General features: G+C 39.4%; 3 protein-coding genes and 1 long non-coding RNA gene across 8 annotated transcripts; 3 read left to right on the top strand and 1 right to left on the bottom strand.

Annotated features, from left to right (window-relative positions):
• The first annotated feature begins 5056 nt into the window (after window positions 1-5056).
• mlh3 (mutL homolog 3 (E. coli)) lies at window positions 5057-13199 on the top strand. 4 transcript variants are annotated; one of them, XM_034675553.1, is made up of 13 exons: window positions 5057-7905; window positions 7993-8094; window positions 8217-8296; window positions 8400-8504; window positions 8597-8684; window positions 8766-8834; window positions 8910-9018; window positions 9727-9886; window positions 9975-9998; window positions 10086-10164; window positions 10278-10429; window positions 10525-10596; window positions 13172-13199. In XM_034675553.1, exons 1-12 carry the CDS (start codon window positions 5376-5378, stop codon window positions 10594-10596), a joined length of 3570 nt encoding a protein of 1189 aa, XP_034531444.1. In that variant the 5' UTR covers window positions 5057-5375; the 3' UTR covers window positions 13172-13199. The 4 variants fall into 4 exon arrangements, with proteins under 4 accessions (XP_034531444.1, XP_034531443.1, XP_034531445.1 ...); XM_034675552.1 differs by having other exon boundaries at window positions 13151-13186; XM_034675551.1 differs by lacking the exon at window positions 13172-13199 and having other exon boundaries at window positions 5058-7905; window positions 10525-10684.
• LOC117806587 lies at window positions 11560-12210 on the bottom strand. The gene is made up of 2 exons (XR_004629700.1): window positions 12061-12210; window positions 11560-11868 (listed from the first exon to the last, which is right to left on the bottom strand). It is a non-coding gene; the product is annotated as an uncharacterized LOC117806587 (long non-coding RNA).
• A 300-nt stretch (window positions 13200-13499) lies between the features above and the next one.
• On the top strand, window positions 13500-15928 carry fosaa (v-fos FBJ murine osteosarcoma viral oncogene homolog Aa). The gene is made up of 4 exons (XM_034675555.1): window positions 13500-13606; window positions 13859-14086; window positions 14416-14523; window positions 14626-15928. Exons 1-4 carry the CDS (start codon window positions 13538-13540, stop codon window positions 15292-15294), a joined length of 1074 nt encoding a protein of 357 aa, XP_034531446.1. The 5' UTR covers window positions 13500-13537; the 3' UTR covers window positions 15295-15928.
• A 980-nt stretch (window positions 15929-16908) lies between these two features.
• On the top strand, window positions 16909-24044 carry jdp2a (Jun dimerization protein 2a). Of its 2 annotated transcripts, none has more exons than XM_034675604.1 (4): window positions 16909-17127; window positions 21356-21573; window positions 22212-22316; window positions 22517-24044. In XM_034675604.1, exons 1-4 carry the CDS (start codon window positions 17040-17042, stop codon window positions 22700-22702), a joined length of 597 nt encoding a protein of 198 aa, XP_034531495.1. In that variant the 5' UTR covers window positions 16909-17039; the 3' UTR covers window positions 22703-24044. The 2 variants fall into 2 exon arrangements, with proteins under 2 accessions (XP_034531495.1, XP_034531494.1); XM_034675603.1 differs by lacking the exon at window positions 16909-17127 and adding an exon at window positions 17185-17745.
• Window positions 24045-24933: the final 889 nt, after the last annotated feature.

Below are 24933 nucleotides of genomic sequence, written 5' to 3'. Positions count from 1 at the left end.
TCTCTGGTTGGTCCATGTGACATCACTTCCGGAAGTACAGTCCCGGATGTTTTGAAGTCAGCTGGAGCTGCGCACAGTCTATGGAGCTGCGTGGTTGATTCATTGCCTCTAATCGATAATAAGGTGAATTATATGAGCGATGAGTGATTAATGTGTATCATTATATCATAGATACGAAGCTACACTTTTTAATGATTTAGGTTGAACTCGTTTAACACGGATATATTCAGCTAGCATAGCTTGGAGTAACCTAAACTATGTATTATGGGCCCATAACATGCATTATACAACCCCTGAGAATGAACATACATCTCTGTTTTTAGGTACACCATGTCCAGCGAAGACCTAATATCAGTGGATTACGAAGTTTTTGGAAGAGTTCAAGGTGTATTTTTTCGGAAATACACTCAAGTGAGTTTGACATTGCTATAACTTAAGCTTTTTGAGACTTGGCCTCCATAACAGCAGCAATGCACTAAATCAGGGATGTCCAAACTTTTTTCAAAGAGGGCCACATATGATGTTGTCAGAATACCTCAGGGCCAGTGGCTCCTACTGAGACTTTGGAATCATAAAAGTTATATATGAAATATCTATTTAATACAAATATTTAAAAGAAAATGTCTCAATAAATCAGTAACTAGGTAGTCCTCAGTTCTCCACAAGCCATGTAAACATTAGCAAATGTTATCTTCTTCTGGAGGAAAATGTTTTTCATTATGGTCGGGCAATGTGGGAAAAATATTGTGTCATTATTTTCCTATGGCAGGATCACGATCTGGATTTCATCACACTTCTTTTTCATGTTGTTTTTAAGACTTTTCTGACCAGCAGACAACATATTAAGAACTAAATAATTATTTTCTTCATCCTGAATAATTTGTATGCACCAAATTTTACCTTTTCTGTACGATTTCATAATTTTGATCTTGTCTTGTGTCCTCTTTTGTGTCCTCTGAACTTTTAGTGTTCATCAAGAACATTTCCACATCATGATAAAAAACATTAATTTGAAAAGCTGTCAGCTTTAAGAGTTCTTGTGTTTCTTCTTTATTGCCGTCTTGAAGAGTCCCCAGTGTTTTGGCTTTTATACGAGTAGTCCATGTGAAGCTTTTTGAGACGTTTCTGGGTTTACTTTAGTTTTCTTTGTGCGCTTGAAAGAAACTGCAAATGTTCAGATGATTCAGAAGGTGATTCATTTCTTTGATATAAATAACACAATTTAAGATGGAAGCTTGGGGCCATAATTAAATGGACCTTGGGCCGTGATTGTCCCCCAGGCCGTACTTTGGACATGCCTGTACTAAATGTTAACTTAAAAGCTTTTTCTAATGCTTATAGCCTAACTTATCTCATGGTCTTTTAAAGTTCCCTTATTGTGAATGACATTAAGAAAGCTACTGGCTATATATCTGTATTTGTATACTTATTGTTCTTTTACTTTTTACAACTATTTATTTTTTGATATTAACTCATTTATCATATTATAGTTTCACTATTCTTTATTTTCCTGCTTAAGTATTTATCAGTCTTTTATTTCTTATCCAAAAACACCACTTACTTGAATTGTTTACATTGATCTTTTGTTTATAATGTGTAAAAATTTAAATAAAAGATCTTTGAAAAAGCTACTGGCAAGTCTCAAGTGCTGACAAAGTGCTAGATTTTTTTTTTTTCTAACATCATCATTCTTTCAGTTGGAAAATAAAAAGCAGTTTTTGTTCTCTATATAAAACTGTATATAACTTTAAGGCTTCAAGACCATCCATTCCCACTCGTCTTAGTAAATATCTCCTTCCATGTTCATCATCTTCTTCTACATCAGAACCCTTCCTCTGCTATCTCCTAACTCACTTTGTTTTGTTTTCCAGGCCGAAGGGAAGAAGCTTGGCCTGGTTGGATGGGTTCAAAACACAGCTGGGGGAACTGTTCAGGGACAGCTGCAGGGCCCAAGCAGCAAGGTGCAGGAAATGCAAGAATGGCTGAGATCCACTGGGAGCCCCAAGTCTAATATAGCCAAGGCAGAGTTTAAGAATGAGAAAACAATCAATAGTCTAGAACACTCTGCTTTTAACGTTGTGAAATAGAATAACACAGTTTACCTGAAATGTTAGTGTTAAAGCAGATGTTTTATTTATTTAGTATTTTTACTTTATTTTATTGGTTGGAAGGCAGCTCAAAATGTGTGTCTAAGTCTCGCTAACATCTACAAAGGGTAGAGTTGCATCAATAAATGACCTGACAGTGTTTGAACTTTACTGTATTAACAGCACTGGAATGCGTATGCATAAATCTTGGTTAATAGAGACCTATGCTGTGTAGATATTAGAGTTTACCTCATTACTTACTAGATATTACATATGTGTGAGGAGGGAATAAAAGCAGAGAACACCCTGCTGACTAGGCAGGAAATGGTACAAGTTTCAAATTTTGTCTTTGCCTTTTTTATTTGCCTTCGTAAAGACTGAGTGAATAAATATGTGGAGAGCCTGGTGAATAGATATACCCACACTGGAATGCTGCTGCCCTCCATTGGAAAAGACTATGGTCTACATGTGGCTGGGACGAAATATTGTCAAAAAATCACTGGAGTTATAGAATCAATTTGTCTGAACTTGTATTAGTTAGTGGAGGATTTCAAGTGATTATATGACAAGTCTGAAAAGATTTGCCAACAGGTCTAGAAGGAGAAAAGGAGGGTCAATCACGCAAAGCTGGAGTTTTTTTAAATTCTCATCAAATATTCAGAGAACAAGATCAATCAGAGGGATTTTTTCCCACTGGATATAACAAAATTCTCCATGGGCTTCAAAGCACATACTGTTTTGGTGAAGCTGATCTACAATAGAAATAGAAATAGAAATAGAATATTTTGCGGCATCAACACAATTGAGGTGATTAAGATACATGTCTTTAAAACCAAAATTAGAAATATGACCCCAAAAATAAACCCAAGTATAACACAAATGTGTCTTCTGACCTTATGTTACACAAAACTTAGGGTTGTGAAGTAAAGTGTCTTTAGATTCTCAGTTTTGAACGGCAATCCTTCCTCTTGCCCTTGAAGTTGGGTGATTTTTCAAACATCCAGTGGTACTTTTATGTGAATTTTGAATGAGAAGATGCTGAAAATGAATTACATTTGATCTTATTTTCCCTCAACTTAACTGTAGTGGCCATTTGTCATAAAAAAAAACCTCACAGAATAATTAAAGTATCAAACTCAAACTTTAACTAAACTTAATCAAAGGGTCACTGATGCACCGTGGGGATGTGATGTATGCAGGCAAAAGAAGTCTAATGTCCATGCAAAAGTTCAGCGGTTTCCAATGGTTTATTTTGATGGCAAGCAAGCAAACAAAAGGAACAAAGAATATCACAGTTCCTGCTACCTCTCTAGTGCTGGTAAAAAACCATAGGCCCACCCAGGTGCATGCCGGCCTTCTGCCATCTCCCTACCTAAATAACCTCAGGTGACCACAGTTCCTAATTACCAAAGAAACAAAAACAAACAAAAGAAATACTAAATATACAAAAAATCTCAATATACTAAACAAATGACTACCAAAAAATATAACCCAAAAATATAAGTTCAATGAGTTATAAAAAGAAAAGTTTAGATAAATGTAACAATATACTAATACTAATAATAATACTACTTATTAATTCCAAACTACATAAACAACTAAATACAAAAAATAAAAAAATAGCTCCAACATCAACTCTCAACTCAACTTTGTTTATATAGCACCTTTCATACGTAAAAACATGCAGCCCAAAGTGCTTCACAGAATAACAGAGACACCAAGAACAACAGCAATGGTGAAATTATAATAGGCATGATTATGAATAAAATACTTAAAAATAAAATAAAATCAATACAGTAAAATGAATCAAATAAGTAACAGTGGAAAGAAAAGTTAAAAATAAGGTACCGTTAACAAGATCAGATGAATACAAGAAATAAATAGATAAATGAATAATAAAATAAGATAAATATATGTTAAAGCAATGATTCAAATGCAAATGATTTAAATAATAATTGAAATAATAAAAAAATAATAATGCAGTCCAGGACTTAAATAAATTACTCCAAATTAAAAGCTAGATTAAAAAAGTTTTACTTTGTCCTTACAATGATGAGCTAATCTAATAAATAAAATATGTCTCCTTAAATATTTGATGCATTGATGATGATGGAATTAAATGGTGGTTTGATTTAAATAAAAATAAGTTGGCAGCATATGTTACAAATGTATGTGTTTGAAATAAATAATTAGGAGGATTTAGACATATTTTGGTGGTGAAGAGAGAGCTGAGCCAGAAGGCAAAGCTCTCAATTTACCGGTCAATCTACGTTCCGACCCTCACCTATGGTCACGAGCTGTGGGTAGTGACCAAAAGAACAAGTTTGCGAATACAAGCGGCAGAAAGGAGCTTTCTCTGCAGGGTGGCTGGGCTCAGCCTTAGAGATAGGATCAGGAGCTCAGACATCCGGGAGAGGCTCAAAGTAGAGCCGCTGCTCCTCTGCATCGAGAGGAGCCAGATGAGGTAGTTCGGGCATCTGATTAGGATGCCTCCCGGACGTCTCCCTGGGGAGGTGTTTCGGGCATGTCCGACTGGGAGGAGGCCACAGGGAAGGCTCAGGACACACTGGCGAGACTATGTCTCTCAGCTGGCCTCGGCGCACCTCGGTATCCTCCCAGAGGAGCTGGTGGAAGTGGCCGGGGAGCGGAGTGTCTGGGCTTCCCTGCTGAGGCTGCTGCCCCCGTGACCCAGACAAGCGGAAGAAGATGGATGGATGGACCTATTTCTTAATACCTATGATTTACTGTCTTATAAACTTTTTTGACTGTGCATGGAGAGATTATTAGAATAGTCTATCAATCATAACTAATGATAAAAGTGCACTGAAGGTAGAAGGACAATACCCTACTGTGGCAGCTACTGGGGAAAAAATGTCTAAGCCCGTTCCAGATGTCTCCACTAGATGGCGGTATGCACACTAAAGGCCTGTTGCAAAGTGCGTCTGACTGAGAGAAGAAGAAGGAGCTGTCGTTGGTCCTTCGCACCAGCAGGGGGCGCTGTCCGCTTTGGCTGCTTTCTGTTCCGGTTATCTCTTGTTGTCTCACGTTGACTGTAAACAACAGAGAAGTCGAATTTTTGCATTTTGTTTCATTTGACCCTTTATTTTCCCACTGTAACAAGGCTTTGGTATGTTTTTAAAAGTCTCTACATGTTTGAACTCGTGTTATTAGAAAAAGTTAAGCTAACGTCAACAGAATTAAGCTAACAACGGCCATTTTTTAACTCTATGTCTAACTTAAAACTACTTCACAAGGACTGTAACACGTTGAAGATATTCACTGCATTAAATGGACACCATGATTAAGTGTTTGCCTTTAGAGGTTCAAGGGAAGCTTCGCTCTGGTGTCGCTATCCCGTCCCTGCAGCAGTGTGTGGATGAGCTGATACTAAACAGCATTGATGCAGAGGCGACCTGTGTTGGGGTCAGGATGGACATGGACGCTTTCAAAATTCAGGTGATCGATAATGGTGCAGGGATAAACGGCGAGGATATGGTGAATCTGGGGAACAGATACTACACAAGCAAATGCAGCTCTATGGAGGACCTGGAGAACCTCAGGTGGTATGGTTTCAGAGGGGAAGCCCTGGCAAGTCTAGTGTCTCTAGCTACTCTTGTTGAAATCTCCTCCAGGACAAGATCATCAGTGAAAACTCACATCAAACTTTTCAAGGATGGTAAGGGGATGGATGTGTTTGAAGCTGAAAACACTCGACCTTCTGCAGGGACATCTGTCATCATTTGTAGCTTCTTCCACAATATGCCAGTCCGGAGGAAGAGGATGGATGCTGTCCTGGAGGGTGAGAGGATCAGACACAGAGTGGAGGCTATTTCACTGATGCACCCTTCTGTGTCTTTCACCATGAAAAATGACTGCACAGGAGCCATGATGGTGCAGCTTCCTAAAGCTAAAACTACCTACCACAGGTTTGTTCAGATGCATGGCCTCGGGAGAGCACAGAAACTTAGAGAAATCAGCCACACGCATGCACAGTTCGAAGTGATCGGCCACATCGGCAGAGAAGGCCACTACAACAACAGCTTGCAGTACTTGTATGTAAATGAACGTCTGCTCCTGAAAACACGGATACACAAGCTGCTGAACTTTCTCCTACGCAGACTGAACAGCTCAAGTCAGAAAAATGACAGTCCAGATGGGCAGTCTGCCATCAGGAGCCCAAAGCACAAACGAAGCCAAGAGCAGCATGGAGTATACATCATCAATATTAAATGCTCTTACTCAGAGTATGACATATGTCTTGAGCCTGCCAAAACTCTAATAGAGTTCAGAGATTGGGACGGCATTTTGCTCTGTATAGAAGAGGCAGTGAAAGCTTTTCTTAGCAAGGAGAACTTGGTGGCTGAACTTTCTCAAGATGACTTGGACTATTTATCTCCCAAATTGTTTGGCACAACCAATACAGACCATGGATTGCATGACAGTCGCCAAGAAACTAGCTGTGCTTCCACACTGGAATGTAATATTGGAATAACACTAGCGTCTAATCCTGTTCATCGTAAGCGCAGAGATGAAAATGTATCTGAGGACAGATTTTGTCAGGAGTCTGGTACAATGGAGGACGAAGAAGAGACTGAACAACAAGGGCAGGGAAAGATCACTACAGAAGAGTTGGAAAAGATCAAATCTAACAGTAACAAAGAATGTAGGAGTGCGCCACCATGTGATGTGGATATGCTAGAACCTGAATCTGAGAGTGAAACTTTCAGTGAAGCTGTGGAAGGCGCTCAAGTTTCATGTACATCAAATGATGTCAGACAGCTAGAAACGAAAAGGCAACATAGAGAGATACAACCAAGCAATTCTACGTTAACTGACAATTTAACTGTACAACATAGCATAACTCAACACAATAAACCTGCTTCAAACAGCACTGAACAAATATTACCAGACTCCAAGTGTACAGGAGCTCATGGACTGGCTTCAAAAAGTAACAGAAAGATAAGCATATGTGATCCTTTCATTCATGAAAGTCTGCAGACTCAGGCTCCACCGATAAACTACAAGTCACTATTTCAGCAAAGTTCACTGAGGAAATGTGAAGATAGATCCTTAGTGTCAAAACGCAAAATCTCACTGGATGCAGGTCATGACAGATCTTTTCAGCAACAATGCAGAGACTTAGTTCCCATCATTCCCACAAAGATTCCTAGAATTGTAAAAGATCAGAAGTTATCTTTACGTAAGGAGTTTGGGTCCCTGGAGAAGTTCAGAAGAGTGTATGGTAAACCATCTGAGCTGGAAAAAACGTCTCAGGAGACTCGGCTAGAGGATGATGCCACACTTTCAGAGACAAACAGCTGTGTTCTCAACCCCCAGATTTTTTTGGTTTCCCAGAAAGATAAGCAAGATGATGAAGTACCACCAGCGCCCTCAGCTTTCACCAAGTTAAAACCCGTATCAGAAGAGCATAAAAGCAAAACATCTTTGGCTGCTAAACTCTGCAAATTAAAACAACACAGGACTGATCATACGAAAGCATTACCAACCCTGCCCAGCACTGCCTCACAGGGGGATAATAAAAGCATCCAAGGCAGTGATGACACTGAGAATCACTGTGATAATGCACCAGACTCTGAGCCAGCCCCAAGTTGCAGTACAGATCCTCATCTGGCTGAGAGAGAGGAGGCGGCAACATCTGGAGACTGGCTTCATCACTACGACACATCGGTGGGAAAGACCGTTTACGTCAACAAAGTGACCGGGCTCAGCCGATACGAGGACCCACATGGTGAAGAAACACAAGTGAGCTGCACATCTGATGTCGCCAATATGGCCATTAGTGTGATCTCTGAAATGGGTGAGTGTGTACTTTTTCAGTGTTTGCTAATTTCATAAGCTCAACATTAACCACACTCACTGTCGCTGTTATATCGTCAAACTGTAGGGATGGAGTACAGGTGTTATCCATTTCAGGGGGAACTAGTGTTGCCCTTCCTCCCTAAATCCAAGACAGAGAGAGTGATTAGTTCAGGGCTTGGTGACAGAGGTAACTCATGGACAGATTAGACAGAAGACTTCAGAAAGAAAACACACTGAAAATGTATTCCAAGTCACATCAAATTAATTCTGGCTCACCTGTCTTCATGGTTGTTTTTTTTGTATCAACAGACGAGAGTGGGGAGAACTCCAACTCACTGACCTCACTGTACTCAAAATGGAATAATCCTGTGTTTGTCCGACCTCCTGCGGTAAACAAAACCTCACTAAACCCAAAGTACTTGTAATGTTTAACTACAATTTTGCATTCTTTGCTGTTTTAATATAACGTTGTAATGTCTTCTGTGTCCACAGGTTGGAGTGGACATATCTAGCGGGCAAGCTGATGGACTGGCTGTCAAAGTCCACAACATTCTGTTTCCATACCGGTTTTCTAAAGACATGATTCTCTCAATGAAGGCATATCTCTCTTTTGAATATTCTGTATCATGTTTCAGCCATATTGCCTTTTATGCTCTGCTCAGCATAACTGCCTTTTAATCACCTTATAGGTTATTCACCAAGTGGATAAGAAGTTTCTTGCATGTCTTATCAATACAAGAGAAGAAAAGCCATCAACACCTCAAACTGAAACTGAAGGTAAAGCAGGATTCTCAACGTCTTTTCTTTCTGTGGTTTTTTTTTTGCCAACTTCTCATTCACTTTATTTTGAAATCACAGGAAACCTTCTGGTGTTGGTTGACCAACATGCTGCACATGAGAGAGTTCGACTTGAAAATCTAGTTGCAGGTAAAGTGCAAACAAATGCACAATTCACAGCATTTAAATTATGAATGAAATGTTAATTTGTAAGTCTTGCTATAGATTCCTATGAGGATGATCCAGATGCACCAGGAGAGAGACGTCTGTGTTCATCTATCATTTTGCCTCCTCTTGAGATCGGTGTAACAGAAGAGGAGCTGAGGCTTCTCAGGTGGGTTTCTCTTCATGTATCCCAAAGAGGGGATGTTTACCTTCCTCTGGGTGGCTCAGGACATGTCCTCCGCTGATTCTTCAGGAGTTCCGTCTTCAGTCTTTTTTGCGTTGGCGAAAAAGTTAAAGATTATATATGTTTTGTTTTGTTTAACGGCATTGTCATTGCTTTATGGATTATCCTACCTTGCAGTTGGCCTTAAACCCTTTGGGATTTAAGAGCCCGCTGTCCCCTCTTTACAACATCTGAGACACCCAGCAGACGAATATTTTGGCAATGAGGTGAAGGATGGTAGTAATAAAGATGACAGAGAGAGTGGGTGCAGTGACGCAGCCTCATTTCACCCCTGTCTTAACTCAGATCTGTTGCACAGCACTTTGGCTCATATGCCATTATTCAGTAGCTTCAGTACTCCAATGTTCCTTTGGTGGTTGTCTGTATTAATAGAAGAATGTTCACTGTCAAGTTTGCATTTTGTTCAGTGTTTTTCTGTGAGCACTCTGCTTGATTTGGACAGGGAGGGGACGTATTTATAACTGCAACAATCTTAAATGTTTCCTCTACTTATTTTAAGTACCACAAGTATATCTTAGAGCTTTGATTGCTATGAGGTCATAACCTATTTCAGATTTTCTGCTGTGGAAATGATTACATTAGTGTTATCTGAGCAGTGTATTTAACTGATGTTATATACCTTTCTTCGTACAGGTCCTGTCAGACACATTTGCAGACTTTGGGCCTGGGAGTGGCGTTCTCAGATGCAGCAGATCCACAAGTTTTAGTCGGCAAGGTACCTCTGTGCTTCATGGAAAAGGAGAGTAATGAGCTCAGGCGAGGGAGACCATCTGTAATCAAGCCTATTGTGGAGGTGAGACATCTGTAACCTCTGAATGAAGAGCAGCTATTGTATCTCTCAACCCCGAGTGATTACCATTTTGCTTGTTCTCTGTAAACAGGAGTATCTTCGAGAGCAGATTGAGGTAAGCTTGGAAATGTCTCAGCTTCAAACCTTTTTGTTTGCAGAATGTATTTTATAACAAAATAAAAGCACTTCTTCTTTGTCTCAGTTGCTTTGCTCAACAGGTAGAGTCAAAAGGACTCTGCCTCTCACTGTGCTGAAGGTGTTAGCCTCCTTAGCATGCCATGGTAAGCTTTAATGACTTCTCTCCTTTGGTTTATTGTTTGAGCACTGATTACTGAGTTAACTACATTTTCATACCTGAATCTTCTTACAAATCTTTGTAAATGTTCGTAAACAGGAGCCATCAAATTCAATGACAGCCTATGCAGAGATGAATGCTGCAGCTTGGTGGCATCCTTGTCCTCCTGCCAGCTGCCCTTTCAGTGCGCCCATGGGCGTCCATCCATCGCTCCTTTGGTAGACATCCTCCACTTGGACAAAGAGCAGAAGGTACAACTTTGGAGAGGCACCTCTGACTTTGTGCTTAATGAAGTATATGAGTGAATTAAAGTAACCTGATGGTGACTTTGCTTTTGTCCTTTCAGGAGATACAGAAACCCAACCTGCGGAAGCTGAGAAGAATGTATAAAGCATGGCAACTTTATGGAGATGGATAAGTGGGTATATATTTTATGCAGTTCATTATGAATTGCTTCTGAAAAACTTTTCATATTAAATGGCTCCAAACATAAGCCTTTTTAAGGATTTTTGCAAACCTTTTGTTTCTTCTCAGATAAATCATAAATTCAAAATGAAGTAAGAGTTATGATCATTGCCTGACATGGAAAACATTTTATTTATTAGTTCGCAAAACAAAATAACCATTGATGAAATATAATGCATCATCAGATATGAAGATGATAAACAGTTCCATAGTATTGACCATATCAATGTTTCAAAAGTTGCTATAGAAGCTTTATTCATCAGGTTTTACTTGATAATTATATTCACTCAATCAGCCTCATTGTTTTGAATACATGCACTCAGACAGCAGATGATTGAAGAGCAGCTCTCATCATTGGTGGAAGTTATGAAGGAAGGAATATAGCAGTAAAATCATTAAACCTCACAAGCATACAGACTCCTAATACCACCAACAAGGAGTGATTGGTGTAAAAAAAAAGTATCACTGTCCATTTGTCACATGTGTCTCTCACTTTTTGAGATGATGAGGTAATCTGAAAGAGCTCCGCTAGGTACTTAAGATTTTCTCAGTGCACCTTGAGGGTCAGTTCTTCTACTTCCTCAATCTGAAAGAGGCTGCTCGAGTAACATGACTTATCACTCTTTAGATTTTGTGAACTCTGCCTCATCTCTTTTTTTTCACTGCTGCCATGAATATCATCAGACAAAGCTGTTTGGATAAATACTCTTACCTGATGATGATTATTCACTATAAACACAGTCCTTTACCATCATATCATATTACATGTTCAGTTTGGCTGGTTGGTCCGTCAACATCATCACCTCACTGACTTACTGAACATCAGCTGAAAGCAGAAATTAAACTAGCTTGGACTAAATGTTGTGAATGTCAATTTATCTTTTTGGAGTTTTCTGTATCAGATCAAAGAGAAAGATGAGTTTAGATGTCCTTTATTGATTCGGTGGATCCAGAGTTAATCCTTTTGTAACACACTGGATGACAAAACACTGTTTTATAAATTGACATCACACTGGAGAGATACAAGTATCTATGTTTAAGGCTGAAATACACTCAAACATTCTCAAACAGGATGTAATGAGATGCAGAGTGAGGAGCTTGCACACAGGGTTTGTTGAACCTCGGCAGGGCCCAAGTCAACTGGCACCTTTCCACAGGAGTTGAACCAGTGACCCTCTGGCTTCCATCACAAGTCCCCACAGACAGAGCGACTGCCTCCCAGTGTCTTAAAAGTTAAATGTAGCCATTTATGACTTGTCAATACAAAGAACACCTGAGCAAGTTCCCATAAGCCACAGTGCAACACAATCACATACCTTCACATCATTTTTAGTTTTTGGCTGATCCTTGTTTTCATATTTGCTAATGATCAGCTCATTTTGTCAATTTCTGCTTGAAAACATTTCCAAGAACTGACCTGACAGGAGGATTTTTCCCAGCAAACATCAGTTCCTAAAGGACAGATCAGCAAGACCACAAAAAGTCTAGACATCCTTTAATCCCTTTCAGTTGTAAAGGGGGGGTTGAAGGGTGATGCCATTCCTGTCAAAGGCAGCCTCCCTCTTCTCCTCTCAGTTCCGGGTCTGGTCACGTGACATCTCCGCCCCCACATGTGCAAGCATTCCTCCTCATCACCACCCCCCAAGTAAACAATTCAGCATCATTTCATTATGTCTGCTCACAGTCCCTCGATTCTTATCTTTGAAAAAAAAGCAGTCCCAGATTGCTGAGCATTTACCGAGACATAAGCTAGACGGTGATGAAAAATCATGAAGTGTGTTTGTTAAAAATGAAATTAGGACAGAAACAAGTGTAGAGGTAAGGTCAGTGGGAAGCTTAATACGTGTAGTCGACATAAATGAACTGATCGAAATGCGTGGCGTCGTAGTTGCAGTTCAGTTACCGCTTACAAATTCGGCTATTAAAATGCATTTATATATATCGTTCGTTTATCTGTACATGTTTGTTTTTTTACTTTGATATAATGAATGCACTAGTGCATCATTTTGATTCCCATCAAATGATTCCATATGTTGATGTATAAATAGTCTCACGTTTCTCACCTCACATGCATTCTTAAGAGACCATTTTTTATGAATGGGACTGAAAACTGCTGTGTGGCTTTGGTGCAGTGAGGAAGTTGTGACTAGGATTTAATCTGAATATGTTGACCAATGTAAAATTATTAATGAAGGACATAAAAATGAGGATGAATGAAAAAAAACAATGCTTTGTTTCCCAGAAAGATGGACCCGTGTGACTGTCAGTCCGCCCCCCCCCTCCCCCTCCACGGATGGTACAGTCTTGGTTCATTCATAAAATTCTAGCAGAGCATAAAAGGAGGGGCTTGCATTCTAGTCGTCCAGTTACCAGGTATATACCTGGAGAAAAGACCAGTGTCTGCTCTGCCCAGAGGAAGGCCAGAGCTATATTTATCCCTCAGCAGGACCTGTGATATTTTTTTCCCTTCGTGATGTACAATAACCTGACGCTTGACATGGATTCAGTCTCTCCCACCTGCCGGACAGAGTCTCCTACTGGGACACTGTGCCAGAAGACGCCAGAGGAGGCGATCTCCCCAGCTTCCTCCTCAGAGAGCAATGCAAAGGTATGAATGGCTTTTTGAATCACATATTCAACGTGCAGCCGGGGAGACACTCAGTTTAAAAGCAAATTGAAAATCCTCCTTCATGATCCTTCATGGTGGGGGGAGGGGGGTGGAACTGATTGATATGATTTTAATTAACTGGATGCGCATCAGTTTTTAGATGATTTCAGTCACGTTGGGTTTTTTCATTATGATGGAGATGCATTTAAATAGAAACGTGACAGTATGACAGTGCTGGCAGGGTTGTTTTGATTCCGACGTCCTGGGACCGAATGTGAGCGTGTCGATGCAGCGGTTCATTGAGAAAAATAAATCCATTCAGGAGACTCCACAGCATCCCTGCGTCAGTGCTGACGTAAGAAACAATGATAAAGTCAAATATTGATCTGGAGAAGGCTATTTCGGGTTGGGTGTATTTCAAGGAAATCAAACACATGCAGGGTACTCTCTGATCAACAGTCCAAATATACTATTTACACCATTTATTAATGTTTAACTTTACAACTAGATCCACTTCAATCCACTCATACCACTGAAATACATGTATTCATTTAAAATGTCTCAGTTCTGGTCCTTATTGTGAATATATTCCTTTTTTTTTTTTTAGGAGCTCTGCCGAGACATGAGCATTGAAGACACTCCGTTTGTGCCAACAGTTACTGCAATTTCCTCTACCCCAGATTTCCAGTGGATGGTCCAGCCTACGATCATTACATCTGTCTCCCCGTCTCTGGGTAGCAAGCAAGCCAATGAAGCACAAAGCTCTTACCAGGCAACACCCAAAGAGGGCGGGAATAAGGGAAAAAATGCAGTCAGAAAGGGAAAAACAGTGCAGGTAGGTTTTGCTCAGATGAAGACTACCTGCTATTGGACAGAATGGTCAATGGTGTAATTTTACATATGCCAATCTGAATTCCTGGTGTGCAACAGTGCCGATGTGCATGCGGCTCTGGTAGCGTGTGCCGGCTGTGTGCCTTCCTTAGGCACTCAATTTATATTCAGGTCACAGAGAGTCTGCAACAATGGTCTATTTTTAGACGCATTGCAGTGAAACATGCTTTTGCCAGCCTTCAGAGGGGGAATTGGCAACGGATGTAGCGGATTAGGAGATGAAATGGCTGGATTCTTCAAGGTAGTAACTGAATTATTTCTGTCACATCCCAGCTGTCTCCAGAGGAGGAGGAGAAAAAGAAAATCAGGAGGGAGAGAAATAAAATGGCTGCAGCAAAGTGTCGCAACAGACGGAGGGAGCTCACAGATACTCTGCAAACTGTAAGTAAACAGTGATGCATTTAATCAGCTGTCAATTAGCACCCACTAAGTGTGTGTGTGTTTTCCAATGTGGATGATTGTTGGATGTTCACCTGTCTGAAGGAGACCGACAAGCTGGAAGAGGAGAAAGCAGCCCTGGAGACCGAGATAGCCAACCTGCTCAAGGAGAAAGAAAGGCTTGAATTTATCCTGTCCACACATAAACCAATGTGCCAGATGTCAGAGGAGCTGGAGTCTATTTTCCAGGAGTCCACTGGATCCCCGGGGCTACCACCCAGCCCAGACGAGGATAGGCTCCCAGAGGATGGCATCCAGGAAGCCCCCTCGCTCCAGGACATGGACATCCCCAGTGATCCGTCCATAGCCATCTCTGGGAACTCCAACATCCTCCTGTGTGCAAGTGCTGATATCAACCTCTGCGATCTGGAGCCCTCCCTGGACATTAAAGAGGGGCTTCTGGAAAACATGCTGCCTAGTTTGGAAGATAAAACCCCCATGGAGACGGCTCGATCTGTGCCAGACATAGACCTTAGCAGCTCTCTCGGGGTCTCGGACTGGGAGACCCTGTACAAGTCTGTTTCCAGCGACCTGGAGCCTCTCAGCACTCCTGTGGTCACCTCCACACCCACCTGCAGCAGCTACCTGTCTGTGTTCACATTTGCGTGTCCCGAGCTTGACTCTCTCCCAGAGGGACTAGACAGTCATAAAAGTGGTGGAAGCAAAGCTGAATCTGTTGATATCCTTAACTCTCCGACTCTCCTGGCCTTATAATGCTCAGGGGGAAGTGATCCGTCTCATCTCTGTGGTTTTCTCTGTTCTGCAGGTCCCTGACTTTGAAATGATACCACAGTGTGCTGTAACACTTCAAGGACTCATGAAATGTCTTGTGTGTGATGAAGCAAAACATTTAAACTTCTCCAGATAACTAGCCAACAGAGGGATATAGCGAAAAGCATGGCTTTTGCTTTGACACGAGGGACAGGAGTAAGTTTTGATTTTAAAACGCATGCTGAGAAATTCCATATAATTTTCCAAGCTTATATAAATCTGATCTGTTGCTAGATCTAAGATGTAATGTGGGACTTAATGTTACAGTATGGTTTCGTGTTTTGGTGTCAATAGTGTATTGATTACTGTAAATGTTGTATTTACATATTCATCCATGTTTGAGTACCTGCATACCTCAATGTCATCAACTGTGGTTTGACCTCGTTGAAAGTTTTCCATGAAAACATCCAGTGCTATATACTATATATATAAATATATCTTATCAAGATGTAACTTATGATTTATTTTTTTACCTTTCAGATTTTGACTTATTTGTTAAATTTGAAAATGATTGAAATGAGCATTGATTGCTTATTAATGCTGCTGAATAATTACAATAAATCTACATTCAGAGTGAGGTTGGTGCTCTTTTCTGCAGATGAAAATTTTACACATGTGCATGAAAGCTGCTGTTGGTAGTCACAGAGTAAACATCTGTTCAGAGAGAGGGACTTCGAATGTCAACACTATCCCTCCCAACCAGATTTCCACTTCGCCCCCCAACACAGATCTGCGTATGCAGTCATGATAGTGCCGGACTCATAACCCATCAGGGCCGCCCCTTAACCAATCAGGACAGAGGATTGGAGATTAGCTATGATTGGTGCGTGATAACGGGAACAAGGGGAATAATAACAGTGCTTGATACAAAGGCATTGGAAAACTCAGAGATTTTGCAATAGTCTCAATTTACTTCACTTACCGAACTGGGCGGCTGTGGCTCAGCGGGTAGAGTCGGTCGTCTGTCAATTGGAAGGTTGGCAGCTCGATCCCAGCTCGGGCAGTCACATGCCGAAGTGTCCTTGAGCAAGACACCGAACCCCGAATTGCTCCCTCTGTTGTTCAGAGGTGTGTGAATGTGAACGAATGAGATTAGCTGATACTGATGGTCCCTCACTACATAGCAGCTTCTACCATCAGTGAGTGAATGTGACGAGTAGTGCAAAAGCAATTTGAGTGGTCAGAAAGACTAGAAAAGTGCTATATAAGTACAAGTCCATTTACCATTTACCAATGAGTACTGATGGGCATTATGACCTTTTCTCCAAACCCAGCAGAAAAAAAGCAACGTTCTTTACACCCTTCCTACCAACAGCAGCTTTAATGTTACAATACATAATGTGATTGTGATTACACCAAAGACTGAAGTGTTAATGTAATGGACTTGCATCTATTCTCTTTCACTAAATCTTGTTAAAATGATCACGTTTGTGTTTGTCACTTGTCGTTTTGGGTTCCTGAGTGGTCTCACTGTATTTTGAGTGCAGGCCTCCATCTGATCCTCGTCATGTTATTGCAGTCTGCTGCCTCAGAGTTTCTTTATGGGAGGAGCGGCGCGACTTCCCCACTTCTGCCCCCACTATGTACTTTTTTTTTTTTTTTACATCCCTGCTTACGTTTGGCTGGCATAGCACAAGTTCCGCATTCCCAAATCCTCCCAGATTGGGATCACGTTTTAAATCGGGCTGATGCAACGATTTCCACTTTTTAAAATCTACTCTCGACCCTCGGCTGACCACAAGAAAGGACATTTTTGGCACCTGGGATCAAAGTCAGGTCAGTATTGAAAACTTCACCAGTCGGGAGCTGGATATTTGTTACGTAGTGCATAGCTTATTGTCGCGCGCCACGCATAGGTCATTAGTGAACAAGCAGCCAGCGGATAAGCCTTACATTCGCCTATGTTAAGATCTTCACAGCATTCTCAGAGTTCAAGAGACTTTTGGGTGTTTTACAGAGCTTTGACACCTTGTGGAGCATGCTACACAAAGATTACTTTCTTTTGTTTGCATGCTCCTCTACATAGCACCACGGCGTGCACGTTTCAGGACACAGTGTTCTTATTTACTGTTATTTCCCCTTCACATTAATGTTTTGCATTCATTCTTAAAAACGTGAGTTTCTTTGCTTAAGAGAAATCCACTCCACGCGCGAGGCTGTAACGTTTTATCACTGCAGCTCTCGGATGGGAAGACGAAGTTACGTAACATTAAGATGAATGCCGCACTGAAGAAAAACTTCCGCTTTCGAGTTGACCAATGCATGCTGCAACACTATGTGTGGATGACTTAAGATCAGTAAACACATGCATCCTGAAAAAATCATACTCCTTTAGTAGTGTGGAGCTTTCTCGGGTGAAACTGCACATATTTCAACACAACTTGCAGGGTTCAAGTAAGTAAACATGCTGTATTCATTGTTTGCTGTTTCATGCATGGGAAATCTTAATATAAATGATTTGGAATAATAATGTTGAGTATTTTTTTTAACTACAGTAAATAGTTCAAAATATTTTCTATGTTACAAAAAGTAGCTGACAACCAACAACTACACCGTGTGAAAGTAAACAGCTCAACTGGAATATTTTTTCCAGCTAATTGTTTCCCAGACTAAATTTTGAATGGTTTTGGTCCTTTTATTGAACAGTGAAAGTTAAGATTGAAGTGCTGAATTTATGTTATTCCAAATGAATCAAACAGATTAAAAAAAATATTTAAACATACAAAAAAAAAAAAAATGAACATTTTAATAACAGCATTGTTCTATATCTCAATCATCAGGGCCACCTAATGCATATAGTATGATATTTGAAATACTGATTTCTTGTTTTCTTTTTCTTTTGGAGTAAACAGGTGAGATGAAGCTAGGAAAACTAGCCAGAAAAAAGGACAATATTAAATCAAACTTTTCCTTTAATATTTCTGCTTTATTACATTCAGTGATTAAATGAATATCAAGATTAACAGACAAATTGTAATACTTGAACATGTTTAGTGTAAGCTGCAATTACAATCGTGTGACAATATAATATAACTGTCTTCATTGTTTGATATTTCATGCATGGGAAATGCGATACTTTTTTGAGTATTTTTTTAACTACAGTAAATAGTTCAAAATATTTCCAATCTTACAAAAAGTAGCTGACAACCAACAACTACACCATGTGAAAGTAAACCGCTCAACTGGAATATTTTTTCCAGGTTAAGTTCAGGTTACTTTATTTGTACCCGTAGGTAAACTTGTTTTGCAGCCAGTGAGATGTTAGGTCGATACAAAATTACAAGATACACTTCAGACAGAACAAACTACTTAATGTGCAAAACATACAAAAATATCCTAAAACCAATCTAACACTAAAACTGGTAAAATAAATAGATATGATAAAGTGATAAAAGTGCTAAAGGTTCCATTTAAAATGCATATCAGAGAGCAGTCAACCAATAAAAACGATAGAATCACATGAATAAATAAGACAATCTGGGCCCAAGTCATAAAATTGGGGGCTGACTGTGTGAGAAAATAAAAGCTATTGCTTGTTCAGCTCAGTAATAGCAGCAGGAAAAAAGCTTTTCTTGTGACGCTGTGTCCTGCACCTTGGGACTAAAAAACATCATCCAGAGTGTAGAAGCTGGAAATCACTGTGCAGAGGGTGTGAGGCATTATTTAAAATAGAGGGGGCTATCCTCTGTAACTGATAAGTGTACAGGGATGCTGTGGATGCCTGTGACTCACAACTTGCTTGACCATTTAACAATCTGGTTTAAAGAGTTCCTTTTACTTCAGAGAGATTTGGTCAAACCATGAGACTAAAGAAAAGGACAAGACAGATTTGATAAAAGCATGGTCATGATTGTTCAATCAAAGTGAAAGAAAGCTAGTTTTCTCAAGCAATGCAGACGCTTGTGAGCTTATTGTTTCCCAGACTAAATTTTGAATGGGTTTGGTCTTTTTATTGAACAGTGAAAGTTCAGATTGAAGTACTGAATTTATGTTACTCCAAATGAATCAAACAGATTTTGAAAAATATTTAAACATACAAAAAACAAATGAGCATTTTAGTAACAACATTGTTCTATATCTCAATCATCAGGGCCACCTAATGCATATAGTATGATATTTTAAATACTGATTTGAGTTCTTGTTTTCTTTTTCTTTTGGAGTAAACAGGTGACATGAAGCATAGAAAACTAGCCAGAAAAAAGGACAATATTAAATCAAACTTCTCCTTTAATATTTCTGCTTTATTACATTCAGTGATTAAATGAATATCAAGATTAACAGATAAATTGTATTACTTTAACATGTTTAGTGTAAGCTGCAATTACAATCTTGTGACAATATAATATAACTGTCTTCATTGTTTGATATTTCATGCATGGGAAATCTTGATATACATTATTTGGAATAATTATGCTGAGATCAACATCACCTTAAAATGTCTGAGCTTCTTGAAACGTTCTCTGAGTAAAAGTTTGCATCCTGTTATTATGTGCTAATACAGCCGGCAGAGCTCGAGTTTGTCTATGACGTGTAGTTTGAGGAAGTGTAACAATTGAAAGTGATTCTCATGTGGCCTCAAAGTTCATAATTCCTACATAACTGTTAAGCTGATGTAGCTTTATTAGATATACAGCAGCCTGGCCCTTACAAGCCTCTGCCCTGGCTTTGCCCTCCCTCTCTTCTTTCTTGTACCTCTACTTTTTAATTTTCAATAACTTTTGTCTTTTCTTCATTATGTTGGTGAGTTGGGTATAGTTGTACTGTAGGTGAGAGCTAGCATGAAGGGGGGTGGTTCTAGCCTCCCTGAGGTGTCCCAACAGAACACAGGTTACGGAAGGTACCCATCCCGGTGACGTACTGTCTCTTGCCTCCCATCTTTCTCAGGTGGTGAGGGACACTGGGAGCCATGCGGTAGGCTGCGTAATCAGTGAGGAACATTGGTATAGGCATGATGGGATGGGTCTCTTAACGGAGCACTCGTCATTTTCATTTAAGAAAAAGTACCTTGTGTTTATTTCAAACATACACACTCACACACCCTTCAAATTTGGCTTCACAAATGATAAATAACCCGGTGTATTTTTCAATTGTGAAATTTGACATCAGATATTGCCTGTTGATTGCTGAGTGAGTCAAAGGGCTCTGACTAACTGACCTGAGATGGCAGCTTTTTGGCTGCATCATGGGGCTTTGAAATCCGCTGAGCTGTTGTAGTAATTTCCTGTCCCTTTGGCTGGCTCTGTGCACACTCCTCCTCCTCCATTGTTTTCTCCATATTCAAATGTTCATATTCAGCGTTTTGAAAATCAAGACATTTGCCAGAGAAGACGTGAAAAACATATTTAAAATTGAACCAAAACAAAACAAGAATAAACAGTGTCATGTATAATTTTTCAGAATGCTAAACAAAAGAAGTATGTTTGAGTTCAACAGTGACCACATTGTGCTTCATTTGGCAACATTTAACTCCCCTGACATTATGTCTAACAGGGAGGAAACCACAGTGTGCGGGTATTTCTTAGCTCTCCTTGGAATAAAGGGGGATTTGTCTGAGTCTGCTTTGTGCACTCTTGTCCTTCTCTCTTTTGGCCTCTGGGGATCAAATAAGGAAAACTCTTGCCAAGATGTCTGCAAATGGTCAAATATTCGTTCCAGAAAAAGAAGCAATATAATAAAATTGCTTAATGTTAGCAGCCTAGTATCCATCTCTTGTAACAGACCAGCAATTCATCAGAGTGTGGAGAGCCCGATGGCTTGAAAGGAGCTGCGCACCACAGCCAAATGCCTTTCTGACGCCCTGTAACAGACTGTAGGTCAAACAAATATCTTAGTTAACTTTTTTCCTCTGATTTTGATGTGAAATGACTTTTTTCTTTCGTCATACCACAAAAAGTACCCCAGTTTGTACCATAACAAGCACAGCAGACAGTGTTTGGTGTTTTCGTAATTGATCTGGTTCTATGCAGTCTGACTGTGTCTCCCATTTTCTCCCTCTGCCTCCTAGCTGTGGTCACGACCAAGTCTGACACGATGCCAGGACAAATCCCAGATCCCTCGGTGACGGCAGGCTCCCTGCCCAGCCTGGGCCCGCTGGCTGGGATCTCTGCCACCACGCTGACTGACAAGCTCAAATTCAGTGACTTCCAGGAGTTTGGTACGATGCTGTCACCTCTGCACTTCCTGGACAGTCTGGGGAAAAGGCCCCTAGTGATCAAAACAGAGGTACAGAAAACAATAAGTAGCTGACAACCAACAACTATGCCATGTGAAAGTAAACAGCTCAACTGGAATATTTTTTCCTGCTTATTGTTTCTCAAACTAAATTTTGAATGTTTTTGTTCCTTTTATGGAACAGTGAAAGTTCAGATTGAAGTACTGAATTTATGTTTCTCCAAATGAATCAAACAGATTTGAAAAATATTTGAATTATACAAAAAACAAATGAACATTTTAATAACAGCATTGTTCTATATCTCAATCATCAGGGCCACCTAATGCATATAGTATGATATTGAAATACTGATTTGAGTTCTTGTTTTCCTTTTTCTTTTGGAGTCAACAGGTGAGATGAAGCATAGAAAACTAGCCAGAAAAAAGGACAATATTAAATCAAACTTGTCCTTGTAATATTTCTGCTTTATTACATTCAGTGATTAAATGAATATCAAGATAAGATGAACAGAAAAACTGTAATACTTGAACATGTTTAGTGTAAGCTGCAGTTACGATCATGTGACAATGTAATACAAAAAGGGTAAGAGATAGTCATCACACTGCTTTGTAGTTTGGAAAAGTTTCCCAGTGTGCATTTCAAGTTTTCACAGTTTAAACTCAATGTTTCCATCTGCACTTTTGTTTAGAGAGATGAAGAGGATGACAGGAGGAAACGAAGGCGAGAGAAAAACAAAGTGGCTGCAGCTCGGTGTCGAAACAAAAAGAAAGAACGAACAGATTATTTACAAAAGGTAAAACATACATTATCGCTTTATTTTATTATTTTAACTGAGATATATTCATCTCATTATTTTTTTTATGTACAGAACTTTGTGTTACACTATTGTTGTTTGAAAAGTGCCTTACAGATACAGTCTAATTGATTTAGGGTTTTTTTCCTACTGTAATAAACAAATAAATGATTAACTCAATCTTCCCCACCCTCTCACAGGAATCAGAGCGACTAGAGATGTTAAACTCTGACCTTAAAGCCCAGATTGAGGAGCTGAAGCTTGAACGACAGCAACTCATCCTCATGCTAAACCGCCATCGCCCTACATGTATTGTCCGGACTGATAGCGTCAAAACCCCGGAGAGCGAGGTGAACCCCTTGCTGCAGCAGCTGGAGGAAAAGTGAAGTTTACAACAGAAGAGAAAAAGCCAAATAAAAAAAAACATATAGCACTTAGCTTTGGGCTTTGATCATGGAGGATAATCCAGCCAAGTCCTTCAACCTGGAGTCACAGAGCGTTACACACAAAAAAAGTGGATCCAATAAGATTGGACGTGTACTTTTATATGATCTTTTGCTTTACCCTTATTTTTCATTCTGGTCATCAGAGCTCAAGCAGCTATCAGTATGACTGTAGATGACAAAAGCACAACACTTGTATTGGCAGATTACCTTACATTTCAAACATTCACCATTCTGTCTTACAGTGACTTCTTACAAGTCATCTTTGATTTAGCCGTTAGCTTGCTGGATTCAACATATTTCAAGCAGCCGAACTTGGAGTTGGTTTGTTGCAGAATTTCCCTCAATCAAATGCACCAGGGATTAATGTCTGCTTTAGGTATCTCATTAACTTGTTTGAAGATCATAAAAAGAAGTCAGCGAGGGGTAGCTTTGTTGGAAAGTTAATATGGCTGTAAAGCACAAGTTTCATCATGAAACATATACATTCTTTTGACCACAATATAAGAATGATAAGATAAGATTTAAGTCTGCCACAATGAAATTTGAATTCAGTTCATTTCAGTTACTGTATGCCCATCAGTCACATTAATATGAGCTAACAAAAGACAACCAAAATATAATTCTGCAATTGTTTTTTACTTACACTTATAAAAGCAGAACACTCTGTTCTAAATGACAGGAAATATATTCATATAGCTGTCAGTTTTTGTACCTCAAATATGATATCAATTACTCAAACATTTACTGCAGGAGGGGAAAGACAGACCAGCAGTTATGAATATGCATATTCTGATATTCTGAGTCGTAGGAATTACACACCAAGAAACAGGAAGTTTGGGTAAATGAGAAAGCTTAAAAGATACATATAGGAACACGTAAAATACAATTTCTGCTAAATATTAACCATTACCTACAGATATGTGGTGGGTTTAACTAGTTTTGATAACATTGTTTTTTAAAGGAGTAAATCACATATTTTTCCAAAAGCAACTATCACCGCCAAACACACAAAACATCACCTTCACTGTTATTGTATGATTTGACACATTTGGTGGCAGAGGATTTTTTTAACCTTTATTCTTATGTTTTGGCGCAGGCGTCATGTATGCACATATATATGGACTGTTTACATTGTACTTTATTTTCTGTTACCATATTGTTACTACCAGTTCTGTTCATGTTTTTTTTATACTTTTGTATATGATGTTATATAAGCATATAAGCTATCAAAGAATCCCATTTTGTATTTCCATAAAAAAATAAATGTTTAGTTTCTTTTTTACTGGATTTCTTTGATACCTTAAAATGAGTGTTTCTAGTAAGCAGCACCATCTAGTGTTCAGTCGGCACACAACTGGAATAACTCCTTTCAAGATTGGGTCCTTAAAATTGAGTTCCACACAGTTTCTTGATTTCAGTTGAGGGATCTATAATTCCTCTTTTAAGATAACGTTTATATCTAAAGAATCCAATGTTATCCACAAGGTTTGGCTAACTTTTCTGTCACTAGTGGGTAAATATAACAGAGGAAAATGTGGGCAAAGGGACTCTAGGGTTAGAAGCTTACCTTAATTTGATTTGATTAGATGTCTTTATTTCAAACATGTTAAAGTAAAATAGAAAAAAAAACATATCAGTAAAAAAGAAGAAATAGTTCTGCAAAAAACCCAAATCAATCAGTTCCATTAGCAAGCAGCGAAACATTTTACTTTACATGTGCGAAAAGGAGTAGGAAGAAGTTAAAACTTATCTAATCCTACCCCTTTATTCACTATTTTCTTGCATTATACGAGTGCATTCCCACAAAACAAATCTTCATCTCCTATTTTCATACTTACACAATCAAAAGCAAGCCCCTCATGATTCTCAACACTTGTCTTCCTCCTTGTACCTCATGAAAAGTACTTCTTTATACCTCTTCTTGAACTAGATTATGTTCTGACATTGCTGTATCCATGTTGAGTTTTTTCCAAAGTTTTACACTACAGATTAAAATACGAAAGCTTTTCCTTGTGGTACGAACACTCACCATCTTTAATCTTAACTTCCCTCTTAAGTTATAACACATACCTTCTGTGTTTTTCAAATTGTGAGGTAATCTTAAAGTGTTACATTATGTCATTGAAATGTGACCATGCCTTTCCTTTTCTAGCTTCAAAATCAAATAAGGC

This window comes from Notolabrus celidotus, chromosome 22 (genome assembly GCF_009762535.1).
Source record: "Notolabrus celidotus isolate fNotCel1 chromosome 22, fNotCel1.pri, whole genome shotgun sequence".
Classification (NCBI taxonomy): domain Eukaryota; kingdom Metazoa; phylum Chordata; class Actinopteri; order Labriformes; family Labridae; genus Notolabrus; species Notolabrus celidotus.
This window is presented reverse-complemented; position numbering and strand designations above follow the sequence as displayed.